Source organism: Mastigoproctus giganteus, chromosome 14 (assembly GCF_048544385.1).
Source record: "Mastigoproctus giganteus isolate SK-2022 chromosome 14, ASM4854438v1, whole genome shotgun sequence".
Taxonomy (NCBI): Eukaryota; Metazoa; Arthropoda; class Arachnida; order Uropygi; family Thelyphonidae; genus Mastigoproctus; species Mastigoproctus giganteus.
The window spans coordinates 94,653,386-94,677,049 of NC_143588.1; the positions used below are offsets into that span (position 1 = coordinate 94,653,386).

General features: G+C 37.5%; 1 protein-coding gene across 1 annotated transcript in view; it reads right to left on the reverse strand.

Annotated features, from left to right (window-relative positions):
• The window catches only part of LOC150075394 (uncharacterized), a 159,095-nt gene that overhangs the window by 101,350 nt on the left and 34,081 nt on the right, over positions 1 to 23,664 (reverse strand). The window contains exons 3-5 of the mRNA XM_090388473.1: positions 18,128 to 18,171; positions 4,701 to 4,871; positions 2,270 to 2,333 (exon numbers count right to left, since the gene is read on the reverse strand). Of these exons, the coding sequence (XP_090244599.1) occupies positions 2,270 to 2,333; positions 4,701 to 4,871; positions 18,128 to 18,171 (279 nt within the window). The remainder of the gene's footprint in view (positions 1 to 2,269; positions 2,334 to 4,700; positions 4,872 to 18,127; positions 18,172 to 23,664) is intronic.

Sequence of the window (23,664 nt, forward strand, 5' to 3'; positions counted from 1 at the left end):
ACTATATATATATAGGTACTATATATAGGTTTCGATACCTCTCTTGTTTGGGGTTTTCATAAAAAAAAATAATAGCAATCTATCTAACAAAACAAGTGTATGTATTTATGTACCACAGACATGCTATTAAATATACAGTAGAGCCTGGATAAGAAATTCCCACATAAGAAGTTTTCCCTTGTACTAGGTTTGGTTTCTTAATTCCCAATTTCAACTCTCTATATTGTAATCTATATATTGTAATGTTTTATTTTCTCGCGTAAGAAGTTTCCCGGGTAAAAAGTTTTCCTGCATAAAAAGTTCATGATAAAGAATACACAGTGTATTATTAGAATGACATTTTCCTACTTACTGTGTTTTTTAAATATAGAAATTCTGCTTACAAGTTAGTGCAAAGGCATCAGATCTGTTTGCAGCTAACTACTAAATAGTTATAAGATTGGCATCATTATGTATATCTCATATTGTGAATACCTTCATAACGAGTCGCCATGATATTGCACTACCTCAAATAAGTAACTCTTCACCATAGGAGAAGACTATTGTTACTTATTCTCAGCAGGTGCCACTACCCAGACAGCACTGTTTCGGAGCTGATTGGCTCCTGTTTGCTGGGTGGGCAGGCACCCAGGTGTTGCAATGATGGCAAGGCAGTTGTGAAAATGCAATGTAATATAGAAATTCTTTATTTTTATGTTAAAAAATGTTAAACAATATAAACATTTTGGTAATCGAACATTGACAAAACCCCATGACCTGCCCTGGTTGACTTGACAAGATAGTGCAAAGCATCATTTTAGTTTGTAGTAAATCACCGAAGTAAGTGAAATGGCATTGTTTTTGTTACATCCCATATTGTGAATGGAATGGCTTCACAAGTTGCCCTGATACCGCACTACCTCGAATAAGCAATGCTTCGCCAGTAGACAGTGCTGGATTAAGGTATAGGCTGGCAGAGCCCTTGCCCGGGATGCATTCTTTAAGGGGCACCAAATTTTACAAATCATGAAAAAAATAAGGGGGTACTGAAAAATCTTTCTGCCCGTGGCGTGAAAATACCTTGGTCCGGCACTGGCAGTGGAGAAGACTAATGAATCCACCGGCGAAGCGTTACTTATTCAAGAATCCAGTGTTGAAGTGATACTGAAATATCTTATTTGAGGTAATTCAATATCATTGAAACTCATTTTGAAGGCATTCACAATATGAGATTTAACAGAAACACTGCCATTTCACCTACTTCAGTCAGTGATTTACTAGGAACTAAAATGATGCCTGGCACCAACTTGTTTGATTAGTGAATTTTCTGTAGTTTGAGGCTTTCAGCGCTAAAACCTTTTTAGTATAAACATTTTAATATAATGGGGGTGACATATTGCAATTGTTTTCATCGATACCCATAATTGGATAGCATCGATCACATGAAGCACGGTGAAGCATTTGGCACTAAGTTCTGATGGTTGTGAACAGTTCTTACTGAATTGTTGCTCTGTCTTATTGTAATTGTGACCTTTTAAAGTATGTTGAAACTCCAAAAGAGCTCATTCTTCCAAATTGATAATGAGTTTAATGAACAGAATGTTAAGCAATTAGAAATCCTCAGTTTAAAAATGTTTCCCAAATTACAAAGTAAAATAGTTATAAATTCTGAAAAAGTATTTAAAATGATCTTTAATTTATGTATGTGTATCTTTTAATATTTATTTGTGTAGTTAATATTTCATACCCTTAGGTCATTTTCCCTTCTAAGAAGTTTTCCATCGTAAGAAGTTCTAAACCTCCAGTCCCTTGGAAAACTTCTTATCCAGGTTCTACTGTATTTACCAACTGCCTCTGTATAAGTGCCAGATTCTTCATAAAAATCTCAAAATCTTTTATTTTTATAAGGAATCAAAAAGTATGAATATACTTTTTGATTCCTAATAAAATATAAAAATAAAAGTTTCTATTGAAAAAATCTCTAGATTACAGATGGTCTTACCTGTCAACATAATGCAAAGTAGATTTGATGCCTCATTATATCATTTTTAGTTAATTATGTGTGTAATTTTTAATAACTCTTTATGTATGAGTAACTACTATAATCTGGGAAGAAAGAACCATAATAAACACCACTGATGACAAATTTTTTGCCTGTTTACCTTTGCATTATGCCAATAGAGAGCAACAATTTTCTGTGGATATATAATATATGATTAAGCACTATGACAGTTTACAAAAATAAACAAATAAATTGGATGTATTCAAAGTGAAATAGGATTATACATACTAATTGTTTTAACTGGTCTCACAGGTCTTCTACTTTCCCTTTTGGCCATCTTTACTGCAGTGTGCTAAAAAAAAATAATTATTTTAATATAACGATACAGAGACAAATATTCATTATTGTCACGTGTTTATAACAATCAGCTGGAAATAAGAAACAAAACTTTCAGGTGGTAGATGGCTTTTGAAATACCACCACTTTGCTTATTGGAGGCTTGAAGTGGTGAAACCCATGTTTAGTCTCTAGAGCAAAGTTTCCGGCATCCCCCTCCCCCCCATACTTCTCCTTCAACCCTAACCCAAACACGGTACTAAGTACTATAGGTTCTAATACCTCTCGTGTTTGGGGTTCACATAAAAAAAAAAAAAAAAAACAGAAGGTGACTGTTTTATTCAAGAACCTTGGAAACCATTTACATTTTGTGTACAAACAAATCTAAAAGTGTATAAGTTAAGTTAATAACTGAATATGTTTGTAGTCTAGAAAGTAGTACCATATACCTCTGGCAGAAAATAGCCGAAATATATATGGTTTCGTACTGCTTAACTAAAAAGCACATACAGGCAGGAAAACTCATACTAATAGATTTCTGTATATGTTGATTACAACTAGAATGCAACTTTATTTTATTTAAAGTATATTTTTATCAAGTTGTAGTCAACATTGTAACCATACTAATAAACTTCAGTGCAAACAGCAATTTATCTGTATGATGTAATATTTCAATACACAAAGCATATTTTATGCACATACATAAGAACATTTGTTATTACAGTTTTAAAGTAAAAAAGATTCCTATAGAAGCCTTCTGCTTGTAAACTGAATCATTTAACATTGATTTAATCAGTCAAGGAATGTATTCCTGTCTATTAAATTAGATATATTAACCCTTTCACAAATAAGTTTCCTGAATATGTGTGTTTCATGCAGTGAGTTTTTGACAGGGTTGGGCTCTGTGAAACAAGTTTCATTATGAAATTTTGTAAAATGATAACTTTGTACATAAATGCTTTTGAATATTAATTTCTTATATTGATCTGCCCATCATTAAAGTAAAATTAATGTCAAAAATGAAATCAGATTTTTTTTTTTTTTTTTTTTTTTAAATTTATAAAGTGTTTGTTTGTTTTGTTATTTGGTTTTTAGGAGCATTAGCAACTAAGGCCATATTGCTCCGAGATATGCGGTGGTCATTCCCTGACCTTTCCGCATCCTCCGTATTTGGTGGTGACGGGCTCGAACCCCTGTCTAATCAAGAAGCATGTGCTATGCACTGCTGCTCCTTCCCATCTGGCTACGGAGGCGCCTTTATAAAGTGTAAAAAAACCAACAATATTCTTTACATCTTTTTATCATGTAATTTTATTTCATCAACTTCTGGATCTGAATTCCAGAAAATTTCAGCTTTGGTAAGCCAAAATTGGAAAGGATGACTGATAGGTGTGATGTCCTCTTTCAATCTTCAAAGTTATTTTTTTGCTGCCTCTATTAAAACCATGTCTACTATTAGATGGATATGAAGATATGGCAGCATCTACTGGAAAAATGTAAATGAACACTATTTCTTAGTGTATCATAAATGCAAACACTTTTTTGAACCTGGTACATTACATATATATTATGACATATTTTAGAAATATAGTACTCTGTAAAATCCTGCACTCTAAAATCCAGCACATTTTATGAAACAAACATTTCATAATACAGAAATATTGACAGCAATAAGGCACTCGTATCAATGATTACATTTCTCTTTAGAAATCCACACACAAAAAAGAGTGCCATTCCTTTCTTTATAAGATGTATAGAGGGCTATCTTGTCCTTTAATGTTTTCAGGACCAGAATGATTTAAGCTGCACAAATAATGCAATGGTCTTAATTCTGACAGCAGAACAAACTTGCATTTACAATGAGTTGGACTGGTGTTAAACTACTTTAAAATAGTTGAACTTGATAAAAGGTTACCTGGCTATTTGTTTTAAAAGATGAGACTATTATGACAGCCCATTTCAGGACTCACTGGTTCCTCATCAGATAGCAGGTGGTCTCTAGTGCTAACATGCAGACAAATATGTAAAGAATTATTCCAAGTTTTGCCTGTTTACAAAATCAGTTTTCAGAGATGTAATACATCTAAATACAGTTAAACTACCTGTTGAAAGTAATGCAATACAAGGAATCTTATTAAAAAGGCAAGTTTGTTCTGCTGTGAGAATTAAGACTACCATATTATTCATGTAGTTTAAATCTTGTTGCCTGCAAAGACAAATGAAAGGACATACTAATCATTATAAATGTCTACATATGTAAATAAGTTCAGTTGTTTGTTTGTGCTTAATATTTACTGAAATATGCTCCTCTAAAACTCAACACCTCTCAATTCCCAAGGGTGCCATATTTTAAAGAGCTTACTGTATAAATTGATTATGTTACCTTTGAATATGGAAAGCCTGCTGTAGAGACATGTTTGCTTGCATCAGACTTTCCTTTAGATACTATTGAAGGGGTTCTAGGGGATAAAGTGATCTCAAAAGGCAGCTGCTTCCATTTCTGGCTAAACATTAATTTGGCTGTTTTGTTTAGCTTCTCATCTGTCTTATTTATCTATAAGTTAAAAAAATATATAAAATATAGAATATATATTTCCTTGAAAAATAAGCATTAAAAATTAATAATTATGTAATTTTAATAAATTAAAGAGAAATGTCACATATCTACAGAACTGAAAGTTTATATTCTGTGAATTCTCATCTTTTTTTTTTTTTTTTACTTTTATGCAGTTAGCATTATTTCTTTAAAAAAAAAAAAAAAAAGTAATAATGCTAACTGCATTTAGTTTACACAACCATAAAAGTGGCATTCCAGAAAACAAAGCATTGAAACCTAGAAGCATCAGTACTATATAGGTGGGCAGAGAAGCAGCCAGAAGAAACTTTTTAACACTAGACTTGTATTTCTGAAGGTTGTAATATTCAGGAAATACACATGAAGAGAGGCTGCTCAAATGAAGAATAAAATTTAGCTTCACAAGTTTAGAGTCGAACTGAAAATTAATGCTGGCTGATTGGCATATGTTTGTATTGATTTACCTCCTTTTGGACTCCTCTTTTCATAAGTAGCCCACCAGACTGATGTTACCCAAAGTAGCCCAGTTATATAATTAACTACAGAGAGGCTTAGAACACATGTTGCTATACCAATTTGCTACAATTATTGTTATACATATATCTTGCCGTTACAAGAATAATTACAATCCATTAATCCAGGATGCACAGGGCCCTGTGCATCTTGGATTAATGATTGCAATTATTCAGTTAAGGGAATGTACAGGTTCCAGTTAAGGGAATGTACAGGTTTAAATTAACTTTCTGGGTGAGCCTAATGTAAGAGTTTGGATTATATCAAGTTTGTTACTAAGTTTTAATGTTGTTCTTCTTTTCTTCTCTGTATGAGGTTTATTAACTTTAGGAGCCACAATGAGGTGTTTTTAATTTAAAATAAATGTAAAACAGCAGTATAATCCGTGATATCAGTACAGAATTCACATTACTTACCGCTTTCTTTTTTCGGCACTGCAAGACATCTACGCTGTTGGACAGACTAGCGGGTCTCAACTACTCAAGTTGTCTGTCCAACTGTCTAATAAAGTTTCGAGACTTTGACACCTCCACATATTTTTTTACTCTATGAGATCTACACTGTATGTCAACATCCAATCTCAATGTGCCGTTAACTCAAATGTTCCATTATTTGGGGTGCCGTTATTTTAACAGTCTACTGTACATATAATAAAAAAATGAATTGTTTTAATTATATGAAGTACGGGCAACCCCCGTATAACACGGTACTTCTACAACACAGTTTCGCTCTAACACGAATGATAAATTGCAGCAATTCTCACACAACACAGTACTTATATAATGCGGTTAGAGAATTTTGGTAAACCTCACGTAACAGGATATTTTTGAGCTTTTGTGGGGAGGGGGACCCTGCTATTATGTTGGATGTAATTTTTAATGTTTCGACTCTTTTTGAATCCCTGCTGTGGACTCACTAGTCAAAAAAAAAATTATTGAGAAATCCATGTATTTAACTTTGTTGGGAAATTCCCGTGTTATGTTCTGTGCTACTGAACTTGTGGAAAAATCTAGATTTCAAATGTGGGAACATGTGGGAAGAATAGCACACCAGGCCATCCAAAAGATTTAAGTCATCCGAACGTTGAAGTTATGTTCCTACCGCCACAATTGTGCTGGGTTAATACAACTTCTTTCATTCAGCTGTTAGATCAAGGCATTATATCCATTCCATTTGCATGTAAAGACTCTCGTCATATTCTTCACAATCTTCTGGTCTATAGATTACTCCCACTCTCATTATACCTTTGCTTCCAAATAACGGCGCCTCCGTAGCCAGGTGGGAAGGAGCAGCAGTGCGTAGCACACGCTTCTTGATTAGACCGGGGTTCGAGCCCGTCACCACTAAATACAGAGGATGCGGAAAGGTCAGAGAATGACCACCGCATATCCCGGAGCAATATGGCCTTAGTTGCTAATGCTCCTAAAAACCAAATAACAAACAAACAAACAAGCTTCCAAATAACTCACACCACACAGGTTCTCAGCTGGCAGAAGTAATTTCAGACTCAGCAAAACCTCTTTTTGTGCTCAGGTTGCTTTTGATAAGAAGCAAGCATGACACCACCACCACTCCTATCCTCTCTATTTTTCCTAAATACATCATACATACCACAGTGGAACTTTTAATCTGCAATTTCTGGGTGACACCATATTTCTGTTAGCCCTATTATGTCAGCATTAGTTGTCCTAACCAGGAGTTCAGATTCAACCATTTTATTGTAAGTGCGAGCATTACTTTGACCCTTATCATCAGATAAACATGGATCTATATTACCCTTCTCCCCCTTCCAACTAGCAGTTTCCCTGACCCTTAAGGTCTCAACGATACTGGCAAAAATCCTTGCACCGCATCTGTTCAAATGAATACCATCTCTACAAAATAGATTTCTTCCACCTACAAGTGCAGGCCATGCTGATAAAAATTCTTCCCCCTAGAGTCTTGCAGATTCCCTCAAGTCTTGAATTAATCCAAAAGGCTTTCAGCATATAATCCCTCCTGTCATGTGTGTGAAGAATTACAGACACCCTCCTATCACATGTGGGAAGAATTGCAGACACATACATGTTCTGAACTAACTCGCGGCATTTTTTCAGCATGGTCCTATATTTATCCAACAAATGGTCAGGTCAAGTTCTTTTAATATCTTTAGTCTCCACATGAATAATAATGCTCTCTTTACCACCCCCTTATTATGACATATTTTAGAAAGATAGTACTCTGTAAAATCCTGCACTCTAAAATCCAGCACATTTTATGAAACAAACATTTCATAATACAGAAATATTGACAGCAATAAGGCACTCGTATCAATGATTACATTTCTCTTTAGGAATCCACACACAAAAAAGAGTGCCATTCCTTTCTTTATAAGATGTATAGAGGGCTATCTTGTCCTTTAATGTTTTCAGGACAATTTGTTGGTAACATCATCAACTGTTGCTCCTGGCAAACATACCCTGGTCCATCTATCTTTATTACAAAAAAATGACCTCTTTCCCTGAAAATAGAGTCTCCCAATAAAACCAGATCACCTTCAACCAGAGCAGTATACACTTGACTATTCTTATCTGTACCCAAATTGGGGACACATCAATTGACAGGTCACCAGAAACTTGGGTCCCTGATGAGCTCCGAGTTACATTTGTTTCTAGGACAAGCACTCATTTCTTCAGTGACTCGAATTCTTCTCATAATGCACAAAGTTCTAATTTGAGATGGGTACGCTCCTTACATCGGGTGCAAAGAAAATAACTGTCAGTTGAGTTAGGTTTGGAGAGGCACTCTGGTCGGGGAAGAGAACAGTCGGTGGATTTTTGGTTGCTTTAAAGGGATAAGTATTTTTGATAGTTTTAACGTATTCTTTATTAACATACTACATTGTGGTTTACAAATATATTAAACAGGTTTAGTTTCATTATCGTTCATTAGCTTCTTATTTTGAATTTAACTAGTGATTTTTGAAATTTACAACTCCCAGGTTTGGCGCCAATATTGTTGAACTAGCCGCCATATTGTAATCGATAAGAAATAGCATAATGCATATATCTCGAACTGATTGCATAAGGTATAACGTAATATACGAAGCACAGTATTAGGAATCTGTTAGCTTAGTATAGTATAGTATTATCAATTAATCAAAAATATTTAAAGATTTATTAATCTTATTCAAATTCCTTGTTAAATTAAACTGTATTTAAATAGAAATAATGACACAGACTAGAGCTGCGAAGCAAAGATCACAAACTAGCGAGAGTGGTGACTCGGAGGAGAAACGAAGGTGGCGATTCTCCAACACATCACAGTCTCAAAAAATGTACGAAATGTTTGCTGAACTTTCTAAAACAGACATGATCTAGCCAAGGAAAATGTCTTTGTGTGTGCTAGATGCACAGAGTGTCGAGAAATTAGGCACCAACTCAGCGTTCTAATGGGCATCTAAGAGCTTGAAGTGTAGGGTAAATGACCTTGAAGAAATTAATATGAGGCACCCCATCAAGTCTCAGCTGCCCAGCTCAACAGCAGAGCTCACTCCTGTGCATCAGGCAACAGAGAAGCAATCTCCAAGGCAGAATGCACTAGTCCCACAGGAACTAGTTATTGTTGGTGACTCTACTGTCAAGGAGATGGGGAATATACTATGCAAGAAGGATAAGTGGAACACGAGTAGGGTATATCTGCTTGGGGCAAAAGTTGATGACGTTGTAGAGCAGATATCATCTTTTAAGGGCGCAAAAGGTGATATTGTTGTACATATTGGAAATAATGACATTAAGAGTAAAAGATCTGCAGATTTACTCAACAAGTGCAGGTCAATGTTGAAAAAAAAGTCGCAAGTTACGGTTGAATGTGAAAGTGTCTGCAATTCTCCCCAGACACAATAGGAGGGAGTATATGATGAGAGCCTTGTCAATCGATTTAACCCTGGAGAGATTATGCAAGGCTCAAGGGGTAGAATTTTTTGCAGCCTGGTGTGTGCTTCTACAGGGATGGAGTACACTTAAATAGAAAGGGTGCAAGAATATTTGCTGATGCTATCGAGGCAGTGTTAGATGGGTTGGAAAACTGCTAGCTTGGGGGGGAGGAGGGATACACAGACTAAAAGGTTAATAGAGGCCACAGGCAGAGGCAAAAGTGATTCTTGCACTGCTTCTATTAGAATGAGTAGCAGCATGGAAAGCAAGGCAATGGAGATCTCCAGGACTGTTGGGAGCCATAGTGGAACAAATAAATACATGGGCTGTGTTAGGGTAACTAAGAGTAGAAATAGGTGCATGTATACTTGTATGTACACCAATGCTAGGAGTACAGTTAATAAATTTGATGAGCTTGAAGTGCTAATCAAGATATTAAAGGCAGATATTATCAGAGACGTGGTGTCACACAGATATAAGCAGTGCAGAATTGGAATTTGGGGAGTATAATTTGTACAGAAAGGATAGACAGGACAGGAAGGGAGGAGGAGGGGTTATGCTGTTAGTTAAGAAACATAAAAATCTAAGAAAGTACATCCAATTGATGTTTTTTTTTTTTTTTATGAAACCCCCAAACACGAGAGGTATTAGAACCTATACTACATGCCTCGGCTGGGGATTGAGAATACAAAAGAAGATATTTGTTGACATTAGACTTGAACTTCTGAAGACTGTAATTTTCAGGAAATACGTATGAAGGAAGGTTGTTCCAGAAAACGGCAGTTGAATGAATAAACGAGGAAGATGAAAAGTTGGTTCTGTGAGTTTGAAGTTGGACAGTAAATGGATGTTGGCTGGTGGCAGTACATGTTCGGACTGTTTTGAAAGAGAGAGCAGGAATTATAGAAGCCAATTCAGAAGAACAGTGCCATGGAAGTATCTGTAGAAAAGACATGCAGCAGAAACAACACATCTATGATACAGAGAGTGGAGAGACTCTATTAGAGAGGAGTCATTAATTAACCTAACTGCCCTCTTCTGAATGGAATCTAGAAGCCTGAGAGAGGTTTTGGGGGCACCATCCCAGATGTGGGAACAATATTCCACGGTAGGGCGGATTTGCGATTTGTACAGAGTGAACAGCTGTTTGGAAGAAAAGTAATGCCAAGAGCAAAAGAGAAAACCAAGTTTTTCAGATGCAGAGGAAGCAATATTTGTAATGTGCTTGTGCCAAGAGAGAGATTAGAAGTCAGGTTAATCCCCAAAGAGATATATCATTTTGCTTAAAAATTGCAGTGTCACCAAAGATAAGCATAGGAGCAGAAGAATCCTTTTTGCGAGATATAAGACAAGACTGAATTTTAGAAGGATTGAAATCAACTAAGTTGTCTGTGCCCCACTGGAGAATTACCTGGAGATCGGCATTTAAGGAATTGGTAGCGGATATTCGAGAAGTTGAAGCTGATTGAGCAGGGCAAGGTTTCTCAAAATGGAAAGTAGAATGCAAGGTGCTATCATCGGCAAAACTATGGATAGGATTTCCAGTCAATGGAAGGTCATTAATATACAAGAGGAAAAGAACTGAACCTTGGGGGACACTAGCATTAGTGGAGAAGTTAGAAGACAGAGAGCCATCTACCATCACCCTCAGTGAGCGATCAGAGAGAAAACTGGATAACCAATTACAAAAAACAGTTGGAAAACCATAAGATGGAAGCTTGTTTAGAAGACCTTTATGCCAAACACAATCAAAAGCTTTTGAGATGTCAAGAGCAATTGCTCGTGTTTCACCAAACTTTTCAATTGAATTTGTCCATAAATGGGTAGCATAAGCCAAAAGATCGACACTGACGGAATCTATACTGACGATCATTGATCAGACGGAAGGTTTCTAGGTAGTTTAAGAGTTGACGGTAAATTGATTTCTCTATTACTTTAGAAAGAGTAGAAGTAATTGTAATGGGACGATAATGGGACGACAAAAAACAGTTTGAAAACCTAAGATGGAAGCTTGTTTAGAAGACCTTTATGCCAAACACAATCGAAAGTCTTTGAGATGTCAACAGCAATTGCTCATGTTTCACCAAACTTTTCCGTTGAATTTGTCCATAAATGGGTAGCATAAGCCAAAATATCACCAGTGGATCGACACTGACGGAATCCATACTGACGATCATTGATCAGACGGAAGGTTTCTAGGTAGTTTAAGAGTTGACGGTAAATTGATTTCTCTAAGCTAAAATTAAGCTAAGTTATACATACGATCTAGTGATTGATTTCTCTATTACTTTAGAAAGAGTAGAAGTAATTGTAATGGGACGATAATTGGATGGGAGGGACTTGTCACCCTTTTTAGGAACTGGGCTGCTAACAGGTCGGCTTTATCCTTGGCTGAAGTGACAACAGAACCATCTGGTTTTGAAGAGGTGGGAGCAGAGATGGGTAAAAGTTGCGGCCAATAGCTTTGGCAAGACACCAGAATGCTCGGCTACCATTAGGGCAAGAAGAAAGTTTTCTACTTTTAGCCTGTTCGAAATCTAGTTTGGACTGATTAATGACTGCTTTACAATTGTTGCAAGCTTTGGCATAGGCAGAAAATGAAACTGAAGAATTCGAAACAAGCCAATTACGATATGCAACATTCTTCTCTTGAACAGCCTTAGCACATTTATTGGAAAAACAAGGTTTAGATAAAGGACGAGATTTTAAAGTGGAGTGTGGAATAAAGGATTCCATTCCTATAAGAAAAATTTCAGTGACACGATCTAAGCAAACGTTGACATCAGAAGTTTTGAAACAGTAGTCCGACCAAGGAAAAGAAGAAGAGAAATCTTGCAGGTCATCCCATTTTGCATTCTTGTAATGGCAAACGATAAGAGGTTAGGAATAGCCATGAGATAAAGGCTCCATCTGAGCTACCTAAAGGACCACTCACTGCGACCGTGTACTTAAAAGTGTTGTTTGTGAGAAAAAGATCAAGTGTGTTGGCTGTATGGTTAGGATTGTCCAGTATTCGTGCAGGTAAATGAACAATCTGTGCAAGGTCATTAAAAATTGCAAAAGCCTCAGCATCTCGACCAACTGGGTCAGTGTGACTAGAAAACGGAAGCCAGCTGGAGTTGTGAACATTAAAATCACCAAGGAAAATTATCTCACTGTTAGGAAAGTTGGACTGGAGAAAGTCAAGTTGCAAAGAGAGGAAGTCAAAGAGCGGATATGGCGTACACATGGTGATTAGTGGAGTTGAGAGAACGATAGAGGCAGCAGATGAATTTGACACAATGGGGTAGAGAGATTTTTAAGCCAGAGAAGATCGAAGAGAGGAGATTCCAAATTAGCAATTCTCTGAAAAAGAATACTGGAAACGGATGTATGCACAAGTACTATCTTTGAGGTGAAAGGAATCATACAGTGAACAATTTGGGCAACTGAGATGAGCAGTAGTTGAATTATTCGATAACTGAGATTTTGTCAGAAAAAGTACATGGGGTTTGGCAGACTGCAAGTGGAAATGGACATCATTGAGATTAGAACTGAGACCACGTATATTTGTGAAATGAACTAGGAAGTGTTTGGGAGGTTTAGATCTTTTTGCAGATAAGCTTACTCTATTTGTTTGACAATTCATGGTGTATTCAATAGTAAGAAAAGGTGTGGGGGGGGGGGGACATGCTATATAAAGTAATGAAATTTTTGGATATGGCGTACACATGGTAAGAATATACCCAGATCCTTCACATAACGTGGTCTCGACAATCCCCTCCCCCCGCATACACACTACTCGGACTCCCTCCAGTCACTATCTGGCAGAGTAGAAGTAGCAAGATTATACACTAGCTGATCTGAAAGCCTCCTAAAGAGCTACCAATAGGTTCAGTCTGGTGTACTAACTAGCAGCCTGCCTGCAAACACCGTTTTAGAGTTGTTTTAGATCTCGCCACAATGTTCATCATAATCTCAAAAGTCATCAGTCGTACTGCATGATGGAACAGATGGAGAAGGGTTGACCGGAACTTAGCTCTGGAGACTAAACATGGGTTCCACCACTTCAAGCCACCAATAAGCAAAGTGGTGGTATTGCACTGGTTGATGAGAGTCATCTACCACCTAGTAACACAGAGGGTATTCCTCCATGTGGTGTAGGCACCACGCCCTGGCCCCTGCTTAAGTTGGTTCATACCTGGGTGGTCACCCACAGTATGCTTGTGCATGGAGGTTATACCAGGGATTACTAACAATCCCGCCATTGTGAAGTTGCAAGCAGAGGATCTGGCTGTCACAGACCGTTCTGACTTTGCCGAAATTGGGTCTACTTGACTTGAACGTCAGTTCCATCAGAGTTTTAGACTCCCAGGTAGCCAGTACAGCTTGTCTGGCATATCTGAGAGAATCTGTGACATCCTCAAGTGAACAATGCAATGTTGAGTCTGTTTGGCGTGACATAAGCACTGGGAAGGGAAAAATGAGGGTAGGTGGGTGTCATAGGCCTAATGAATCTGATGAGTATAATGAGCAATTGTGCAGAGAAATGAGCAATTGTGCAGAGTGGGCCAGTAATTCAGAATGTCTTATAATGGGGGATTTTAACTTTCCAGATATTGACTGGAACTTGTGGGTTGGTCACTCAAACACTATCAAGACTTTTTTGGATTTATTAGATGACTGTTTTCTACAGCAACATGTTCGAGAGGCAACCAGAGGGAGTAATACTCTTGATAAGATTATCAGCAGTGATTATTCATGCATTAAGAATATGCAGATAAAGGAACCACTGGGTGATAGTGATCACAATGTACTGATATGGGAATTAATTAAAGATGTAACTACCATCAAGGCTAAAGGGAAAGGCTTTTGCTTTCATAAAGGTGACTACAGGGTTTCAGACAGTTTTTAAATTCTGTACAGTGGGATCAACTGATGATGTTACCAACGTTGAATTCTAAATGGGAAGCCTTCAGGGACTTAATCATGGCGGCTACTAGGTTTTTCATTCCAACTAAGAAATAATGTTCAAGGTTCAGGCCTAAATGGATGTTAGATAAATTAATGAGGCTCGTGTGAGAGAGAAGAAAAATGTATGGGATGCATATAAATTATCAGGTGACACAGAAGCTTACGGCAGATATAAGCTTGTCTGTATTCAAGTCACAAAGGAGGTTAGGCAGGCGAAGGCAGATTACGAGAAATCTTTGGCAAAGGATGCAAAGAAAAACAGCACAGAGTTCTTTACTTATGTAAACTCTAGAAGGAAAGGGATGAATCAGATTGGACCACTTAACATAGATGGGTTGACTATTGATGATCATGTTCAGGTAGCTGATAAACTGAATGAGTATTTTGCATCTACATTCACACATGAGGAGTTATTCAATGAGGGGAATGCCAGAAGTTTATCAAACTCTAATAGTGAGCTAAGTGATTTTGTAATAACTGAGAGCAAAGTGTAGGAGAAATTGTTGAAGTTAAACATAAGGAAGGCACCTGGGGTGGACAGGATCTATCCAGTTATATTAAAGGGGCCAGCAAAGGAAGTAAGAAAACTCTCAGCTGTAATTACAAGAGCTCCCCTGGACTTGGGGGAGTTCCCCATGGACTGCAAGTGTGCAAATGTATTACCAATTCACAAGGGGGGGTTCAAAAGGTGACACAAGTAACTATAGACTGTTCGTTTAATTTGTATTCCTGGGAAAATAATGGAGTCACTGGTTAAAGAAGCATTGCAGGATCATCTAGAAAAGACCGCAGTAATAGAGACACAGCATAGGTTTGTTAAAGGGAGGTCTTCTCTGACCAATTTGATTGGACACTATGATGTGGTCACAAAGGAATTGAATGTCAAAAATAATTTTGATATCATATACTTGGATTTCAGTAAAGCTTTTGATACTGTTGCACGTAGAAGACTGCTGAACAAATTGGAGAGGTATGGCATTAAGTTGCATAAGTTGCTACAATGGATAAAAGGATGGTTGAGTGGGAGACAACAGAGAGTGGTAATCAACGGACATTGCTATTCGTAGACAAATGTTATTAATTAAGTTTCACAGGGTTCGGTGCTGGGTCCATTGTTGTTTTGTGTATTCATCAATGATACTGATGAAGGTATATCAGGATTAATGTCCAAGTTTGCAGATGATACAAAGATTGGCAGGGTTGTTAACGACGGTAAAGACAACATGCTACATACAAATGCAGAGTACTGCATATGGGTAGCAATAACCCAAGAGAAATGTACCAACTGTGTGGTACTACACTCAGGGAAGTGGAAAGTGAAAAAGACCTGGGGGTAGTTGTGCATTCAAATATGAAGTTTGCTGAGCAGTGCAGATGGGCTGCCAGGGCAGGTCATGGAGTCTTGTCAATGATAAATAGGAATTTTGCTTGCAGGGACACGGAGGTGGCTATCACATTGTACAAGGCAATGTTCAGGTCACACCTAGAGTACTACAAGACTGGAGGCCTCATTTTAGGAAGCATGTAGATTTGCTAGAATGAGTACAAAGAAGGGCAACAAGATTAGTGAGGGAAATAAAGGGGTGCACTTACCAAGAAAGGCTTAAGTTCTGCAAATTGCAGTGCCTGGAGAGTAGGCACCTGCAAGGCGTTCTGATTGAGATGTATAAGGCCTTGAATGGGTTGAGTAAGCTGAATGCTGATGGGATTCTTCCTCTTGCTCAGGATCTGGAAAGGTTGAGCAGATGGGCTGAGAGGTGGCAAATGAAGTTTAACATTGACAAATGTAAAGTACCACACATGGGAAACAGCAACCCCAGAGCAACGTATCAACTCTGTGGTACTACACTGACAGTGGTAGAGAATGAAAGGGACTTGGGGGTGATTGTGCAGGCAGATATGAAGTTCTCTGAGCAGTGCAGACGGGCTGCAAGAGTAGCTCATGGAGTATTGTCAATGATATACAGGAATTTTTCCAGCAGGGATAAGGAGGTGATTATTCCATTGTATAAGGCAATGGTCAGGCCACACCTAGAGTACTGTATACAGGTCTGGAGGCCTCATTTCAAGAAGGATGTAGAGCTGCTGGAACGAGTACAGAGAAGGGCAACAAGATTAGTGAATGGAACAAAGGGGTGCTCTTACGAAGAAAGGCTTAAGTTTTGCAAATTACAGTGTCTGGAGACTAGGCACCAGCGAGGTGATCTGATAGAGGTGTATAAAGCCTTGAATGGTTTAAGCATGCTCAATGCTGATGGGATTCTTCCTCTAGCTCAGAAAAATCACCTGAGAGGGCATAAATTCAAATTGAGGAAAGACAGATGTAGGATAGACGTGCGGAAATTTGCCTTTAGCCAGCGGGTGGTTGGTTGGTGGAACAGACTGCCATCCCTTGTGGTGGAGGTTGATAGCCTAAATAAGTTTAAGGCTCAGCTGGACAGGTATTTTGAACGAACAGAGGGGTGAAGTGGAAGTGGGTTTTTTTTTTTTTTTTTGGCTGATGCTGCATAAGCTTGCTTTCTTGCATCAAATGCCTCTGCTAATGCTAATTAAGAACCTGAGGGGGACATAGATTCAAATTGAGGAAAGACAGTTGTAGAATAGATGTGCAGAAATTTACCTTTAGCCAGCAGGTGGTTGATTGGTGGAACAGACTTCTATTTTTTGTTGTGGAAGTTAATAGCCTAAATAAATGTAAGGCTGAGCTGGACAGTCATTTTGAACAAATGGAGTTTTTTTTTTTTTTTTTTCCTTTGGATGATGCTTCATAAGCTTGTTTTCTTGCATTGTATGCCTCTACTAATGCTAATTTTTGTCCACTAGACCCAAACTTAGAATACATGCCACAGGCAATACAAATGACCAACTCATGGAAATGCAAACAGGCATTCCCATCTGGGTCACAATATTCTTGGACTTTGTATTGTAAGTGGATCTTGTAGTCACCATTATTAAGGTAAAATTTGAACTTTAGAAAGATTACAAAATTTAAATCTACAATATATTACAGGATTTAAATTAAACTATTACAGAAATTAAACTGGTAACAAAAATTTAACCACTAGTGAAATTAAATTTAAGCTACTGAACAGAAGTTCAAGTTCCTACCAAAATATTAATAACAAAGTCAAACAAAGACAAAGGCATTATAAATATTAATCTGTAGCTTTATAAATACTTAACCAAATAGAAAATAAACTAACCTATGTGACTATAGGTTAGTTAATATATGGATTCAAACCATATATTAACTACAGTTTAATATATTAAATATAATCCTCAATTATTCCAAAAACTAGCCTGCTCTGAAGTTCCAAAATGCACGACCACTGTACCCAATCAAGTGCAGCAATGTGCTATATGTGTTCACTGGTTAATGACCACCATCGAATCTTTATCTCTCTTATCCCTCCCTTTTTAAGTTATCTTTATTTTATGCGAAATTTATGAATGCATGAATGATATCTGACATGTAATTTCTTTATGTGACAGTGATTTAATACGATCCTGTTTGGATGAACTCCCCTGGTGTGCCATCCACGGTGGATAGTACTGTATCTTGAATACTGAACCATAAACTGATTGCACAAAAGTGAAGGTGTAAGACAGAGAATTACCACAAAGACTCTGTTCACAGTTGGTGTTACTGATCCATCCATTCGTTACACATTTCAAAGATAACAGACTACAAGAGCGGGAGGTTTTTTTGTTTTTTTTTGTCCTGGAGGGTTCACTTTTGCTCATATACTTAATTTAGTCTAGCATGCAATAAACAAGTTAGCATCAAACTATATTCTCTCTCTTTCAAATAAATATATTTATATTAACATAAAAATATGTTTAATCAAAATTTACCTCTTCTTTAACTTCTGCTATGGCATTTCTTGTTTTTTCAATAGCTAAAAAGGGATGTTGCAAATTTTTAATAAAATATAATTTTGAATGCCTTCAATACTCTATAGCATACTTAATGTAAGAACACTGATCTATATTGTTTTGAGATAATTTATTCACTTTAATTAATAAGCAGGACAAGATACATGTACATTTTAAAGATATTCTCATCTTTCTTTACCTGTATAACAATATTATATTAAATACCTATATTTATGCAGTCAAATTCAATTGTATATAGAAAATAAGAAAAGAAATAACAGAGAAATAATTGATTTTAAATTCTTTTCTTGCTCACAATATAATGTATGGCTCACAATAAAAATGCAATATGTCTTATGATTTTCACAATTGGGAAACATTTCTCAATTACGATAACTATTACAGACAGTTATCGTTCACTGATTTTACTCATTTCTTTTTTTAATTCTTTTGCTTCTTCATAGATATTGAACATTTTGATTAGAATTATTTATCTTCATCTAAAAACAATATAGGCCAGTGTATTATTTTATCTCTTATATTAAAAAGTTTTATTACAATAAAAATATATAATAAAAACATAATACAAAATCATGACGGCTTTACTATTGCAAGGTATTTATTTAGTGTGGTTTAATTGTTAAACTAAATCAAACTAAATAATTCAGGAGTATGTGAAAACAAGCAAGAAAAAGTTACATATATCAATAAAAATGAAAAAAATTAGATAAAAAAAACACCACTTTTATAAAAGTTCAGATTACCATGGTGATATGTGTCTAAATACTTGGAGGTTTCTCATTTACAGTCAGCACATATTTGCTAACAGAACATATTTGCACATATTTGCTAACCTGTAACATGCAGCAGCCTGGAAAGTAAGGTGTCAGGGATTTCAAGCCCTGCTGTGGGTCATCATGAAACAAGTCAATATATGAGTTGTGTTAGAGTAACTAAAGATAAGAACAGGTGCATATATACTTACATGTACACTAATGCTAGGAGCATAGTAAATAAATTTGATGAATTTGAAATACTGATTAAGTCATCAAATAGAGACATTGCAGGGATATCAAAAACATGGTGTCCCACAGATATAAGGGACAGAGAATTTGAATGAGGAGCAAAATCTGTACAGAAAGGACAGACGGGACAGAAGGAAGGAGGAGTTATATGCTTAGTTAAGATGCAAGGCAGTGCACCCAGTCGACATGGGTGACCAGTGCAATGTTGAGTCAGTTTGGTGTGATATAAGCACTGGGAAAACAAAACTGAGAGTAGGTGTGTGTTATAAACCTAATGACTGTGATGAGCACATGAACTAAACAGAGAAATAAGAGTGGGCCAGTAAATCAGAATGTCATATAATGGGAGATTTTAACTGTCCAGATACTGACTAGAACTTGTGGGTTGATCACTCACACACCAGCAAAACTTTATGTATCCACTGGATGACAGCTTTCTACAGCATCCAATGGATGCTGTAGAAAACAGTCATCATGTTAGAGAAGCAACAATAGGAAGCAATACTCTTGATCTGATTATCAGCAGTGATTCATCATGCATTAAGAATCCATAGGTGTAGAAGATCCACTGGGTGGCAGGGTAATGATGTGGGATTTACTTAAAGACAACTTTTGTCAGGTGTACAGGGTAGGGCTTTTGCTTTCATAAGGGTGACTAGAGTCATCTCAGACATTTTTCAAATTCTATGCAGTGGGACCAACTGATGATGTTACCAACAGAAAATTCTGAATGGAAAGCAATTAGGGAAGTAATTGTATAAGCTACTAGCCTTTTAATACCAACTAAGAAATACTTTTCTTTTTTTTTTTTTTTTTGTTAGTTGTTGGCGCATCGGCTTCTGTGGCCATAATGCACCTCCCAAAGTTTTTGCATTTTTTTACTGTGATCCAAGCCTGAGACGGGATTCAAACCAGCGACCTTTGGGTTGCCAGGCAGGCACTTTACCCACCTGGCTAGCCCAGTCGGCCTAAGAAATACTGTTCAAAGCTTAGACCTAAATGGATGACAGATGAACTGATGAGATTTGTGGCAGAAAAGAAAATTGAGTATACTGAGTATATTTATACTATTGATAGTATAAATTATCATGTCATGCAGAAGCCTATGGTGGATAAAAACTACTCTGTAATCAAGTCATAAAAGAGTTCAAGCAAGTTAAGGCAAATTAAAAGAAGTCTCTGGCTGGCAAAGAATGCAAAGAAAAGCAGCAAAGACTTTTTTTTAATTATATTAACAGTAGCATGAAGGGGGTTGAATCACATTGGTCCATTTGATGTTGATGGCTTAACTGTTGATGATCCTGCTCAGGTTTCTGACAAACTGAATAGATATTTTGCATCTACATTCACAGGAAGGAATTCTTTAGGGAAAGGGATGCCAGGAGTTTATTAAACTCTAACGAGGAGCTAAATGATTCTGTGATAACTGAGAGGGAAGTGGAAGAGAAATTGTTGAAACTAAGCATAAAAATGGAAGGCAGCAAAAGAGGTAAGCAAACCCTTAGCCATAATTGTGAGAGCATCTTTGGATTCAAAGGTGGTCCCTGTGGACTGGAGATATGCAAATATGTCCCCAATTCAAAATGGGGATCAAAGGGCAACATGAGTAATTACAGACCTGTTAGAAAAATGGAGTCACTAGTAAAAGAAGTAATGCAGGACCATCTAGTGACTCCATGGTCCTGCAATCCTAGTGACCAACTAAGAATGCAATTATACTGCAGTCATAGCATGGATTTGTCAATGGGAAATCTTGTTTGACCAATCTGATTAGCTACTATGATGCAGTAACAAAGGAATTGGATGCAAAAAAATAATTTTGATATTATATACTTTGATTTCAGGAAAGCTTTTGTTACTGTCACACATAAAAGACTGCTGTAGAAATTAGAGCAGCGTGGCATTAAGGGCAAGTTATCGCTATGGATAAAGGGTTGGTTGAGTAGAAGACAGAGTGATTATTAATGGATACTGCCCTTTGTGAACCAATGTTATTAGTTTTTTGTTTTCTATATTTATTAGGCACTTCCATAGCCAGGTGGGAAGGAGCAGCAGTGCATAGCACACGCTTCTTGATTAGACCAGGATTCGAGCCCGTCACCACCAAATACGGAGGATGCGGAAAGGTCAGGGAATGACCACTGCATATTCAAGGAGCAATATGGCCTTAGTTGCTAATGCTCCTAAAAACCAAAAAACAAACAAACAATCTATATTTATTAATGATATTGAAAATGATATTCCATATTGATGAAGGTATATCAGGCCTACTGTCTTAAGTTAGCAAATGATACAAAGGTTGGCAGGATGGTTAATGATGGTAATCAAATAAGATCTACAAAAATTAGGCAGATGGATTGAGAAATGACAGCTGAAATTTAACATTCACAATATGGGTAGCAGCAATCCCAGATTAATGTACCAGGACAGCAAAAAGCAAAGGACTCAGATTCAAGTTAGTGGGACTGCAATGGCTCGGGGGAGAACTGGGGTAGGAGAGTTGTCCTCTGAATCATGGTCTTATGAAATACACTGCTTATTTGATGCTTGCAGTTCTATCTGGAACAGGACATATTGCCAATGGGGATCTTTGTGTGTGTTTGATGTAAGAAGTATGAGGATATTAGGCGCCAAATCAGCATTGTTATGGACCTTTATGAGAGCTTGATGAACAGGATGGATGTCATCGAAGGATTTAAACTGAGGGCCCATCAAGCTCTCAGCTGCCCATATCAATGCCAGAGCATGCATTTGATCATCAGGCAACATGGTGGCAACCCGCAGAGCAGAATGCACTAGTCCTAAAGGAGCTAGTTGTTAGTGACTCTTCTGTCAGGGAAAAGGGAAATATATTGTGCAAAAAGGGTGGATGGAATAGGACCAGGGTATGTCTGCCAGGGGCAAAAGTTGATAAAATTTGAAAACAGATATCATCTTTTAAGGATACAAAAGGTGATACTGTTCTACACATTGGCACTAATGACATTAAAAATAGGACATCTGGAGACTTAATTAACAAGTACAGGGCAAGGTTAAGTTGTGAGTTAGGTTTAAATTTGAAACACAAAGTTGTGAGTTAGGTTTAAATTTGAAAGTTTCTGCAATTCTGTCCAGATGCAATAGGAAGGAGTATATGATGAGAGCTATGTTATGTTATGTTATGTGGTTTTTAGGAGCATTAGCAACTAAGGCCATATTGCTCCGGGATATGCGGTGGTCATTCCCTGACCTTTTCCGCATCCTCCGTATTTGGTGGTGACGGGCTCGAACCCCGGTCTAATCAAGAAGCGTGTGCTACGCACTGCTGCTCCTTCCCACCTGGCTACGGAGGCGCCTATGATGAGAGCCTTGTCAACCAAGTCAGCCCTGGAGAGATTGTGCAAGGCTCGTGGGGAAGAATTTTTCTCAGCATGGTGCTTCTTGTTAACAGGAGAGACTGCTTCAACGGAAATGGGTGCTTCTACAGTGCAAGAATAAATGATGATGCTATCAAGACAGTGTTAGATGGGTTGGAAAATTGATAGCTTTGGTTGGGGGGGGGGGAATGCATAGACTAATAGATTAACAATAGCTGCAGACAGAGGTGAAAGTGATTTTGCATCGCTTCTATTGGAACAAGCAGCAGTATGGAAAGTGCTGGGGATTTCAACTACTGCTAGGAGTTATCATGGAACAAGAAAATACACTGGCTGCATTAGGGTAATGAAGAGCAAGAACAGGCATGCATTTACGTGCATGTACACCAATTCTAGGAGTATAGTAAATAAATTTGATGAATTTGAAGTGCTGGTCAAGACATCAAATGCTGGCATACTTGGGATATCACAGACGTGGTGTCACTTAGATATAAGGGATGCAGAATTTGCATACGGAGAGTACAATGTTGTTGTTTTTGATTTTTAGGAGCATTAGCAACTAAGGCCATATTGCTCTGGGATATGCGATGGTCATTCCCTGACCTTTCCGCATCCTCCGTATTTGGTGGTGACGGGCTCGAACCCCGGTCTAATCAAGAAGCGTGTGCTACGCACTGCTGCTCCTTCCCACCTAGCTATGGAGGCGCCGAGTACAATGTGTACAGAAAGGAGAGACAGATAGGAGAGGGGAGGGGAGGTTATGTTCTTAGTTAAGAAGCACATAAAATCTAAAGCAGTCCATCCAGTTGACATGGGTGGCCAGTGCAATGCTGAGTCAGTTTGGTGTGACATAAGCACTGGGAAAGAAAAAATGAGAGAGGTGTGTGTGTTATAGGCCTAATGATTTGAGTACAATGGACAATCGTAGAGAAATAGAATGCACCATTAAATCAGAATATCTTATAATGGATTATTTGAACTTTTCAGATATTGAATGGAACTTGTGGGTTGGTCATTCCACACACTAGGAAGTTTTGTGGATTTATTGGATGACTTTTTTGCAGCAGCAGCAGCATGTTAGAGAAGCAACAAGAGGGAGTAATACTCTTGATCTGATTATCAGCAGTGATTAATC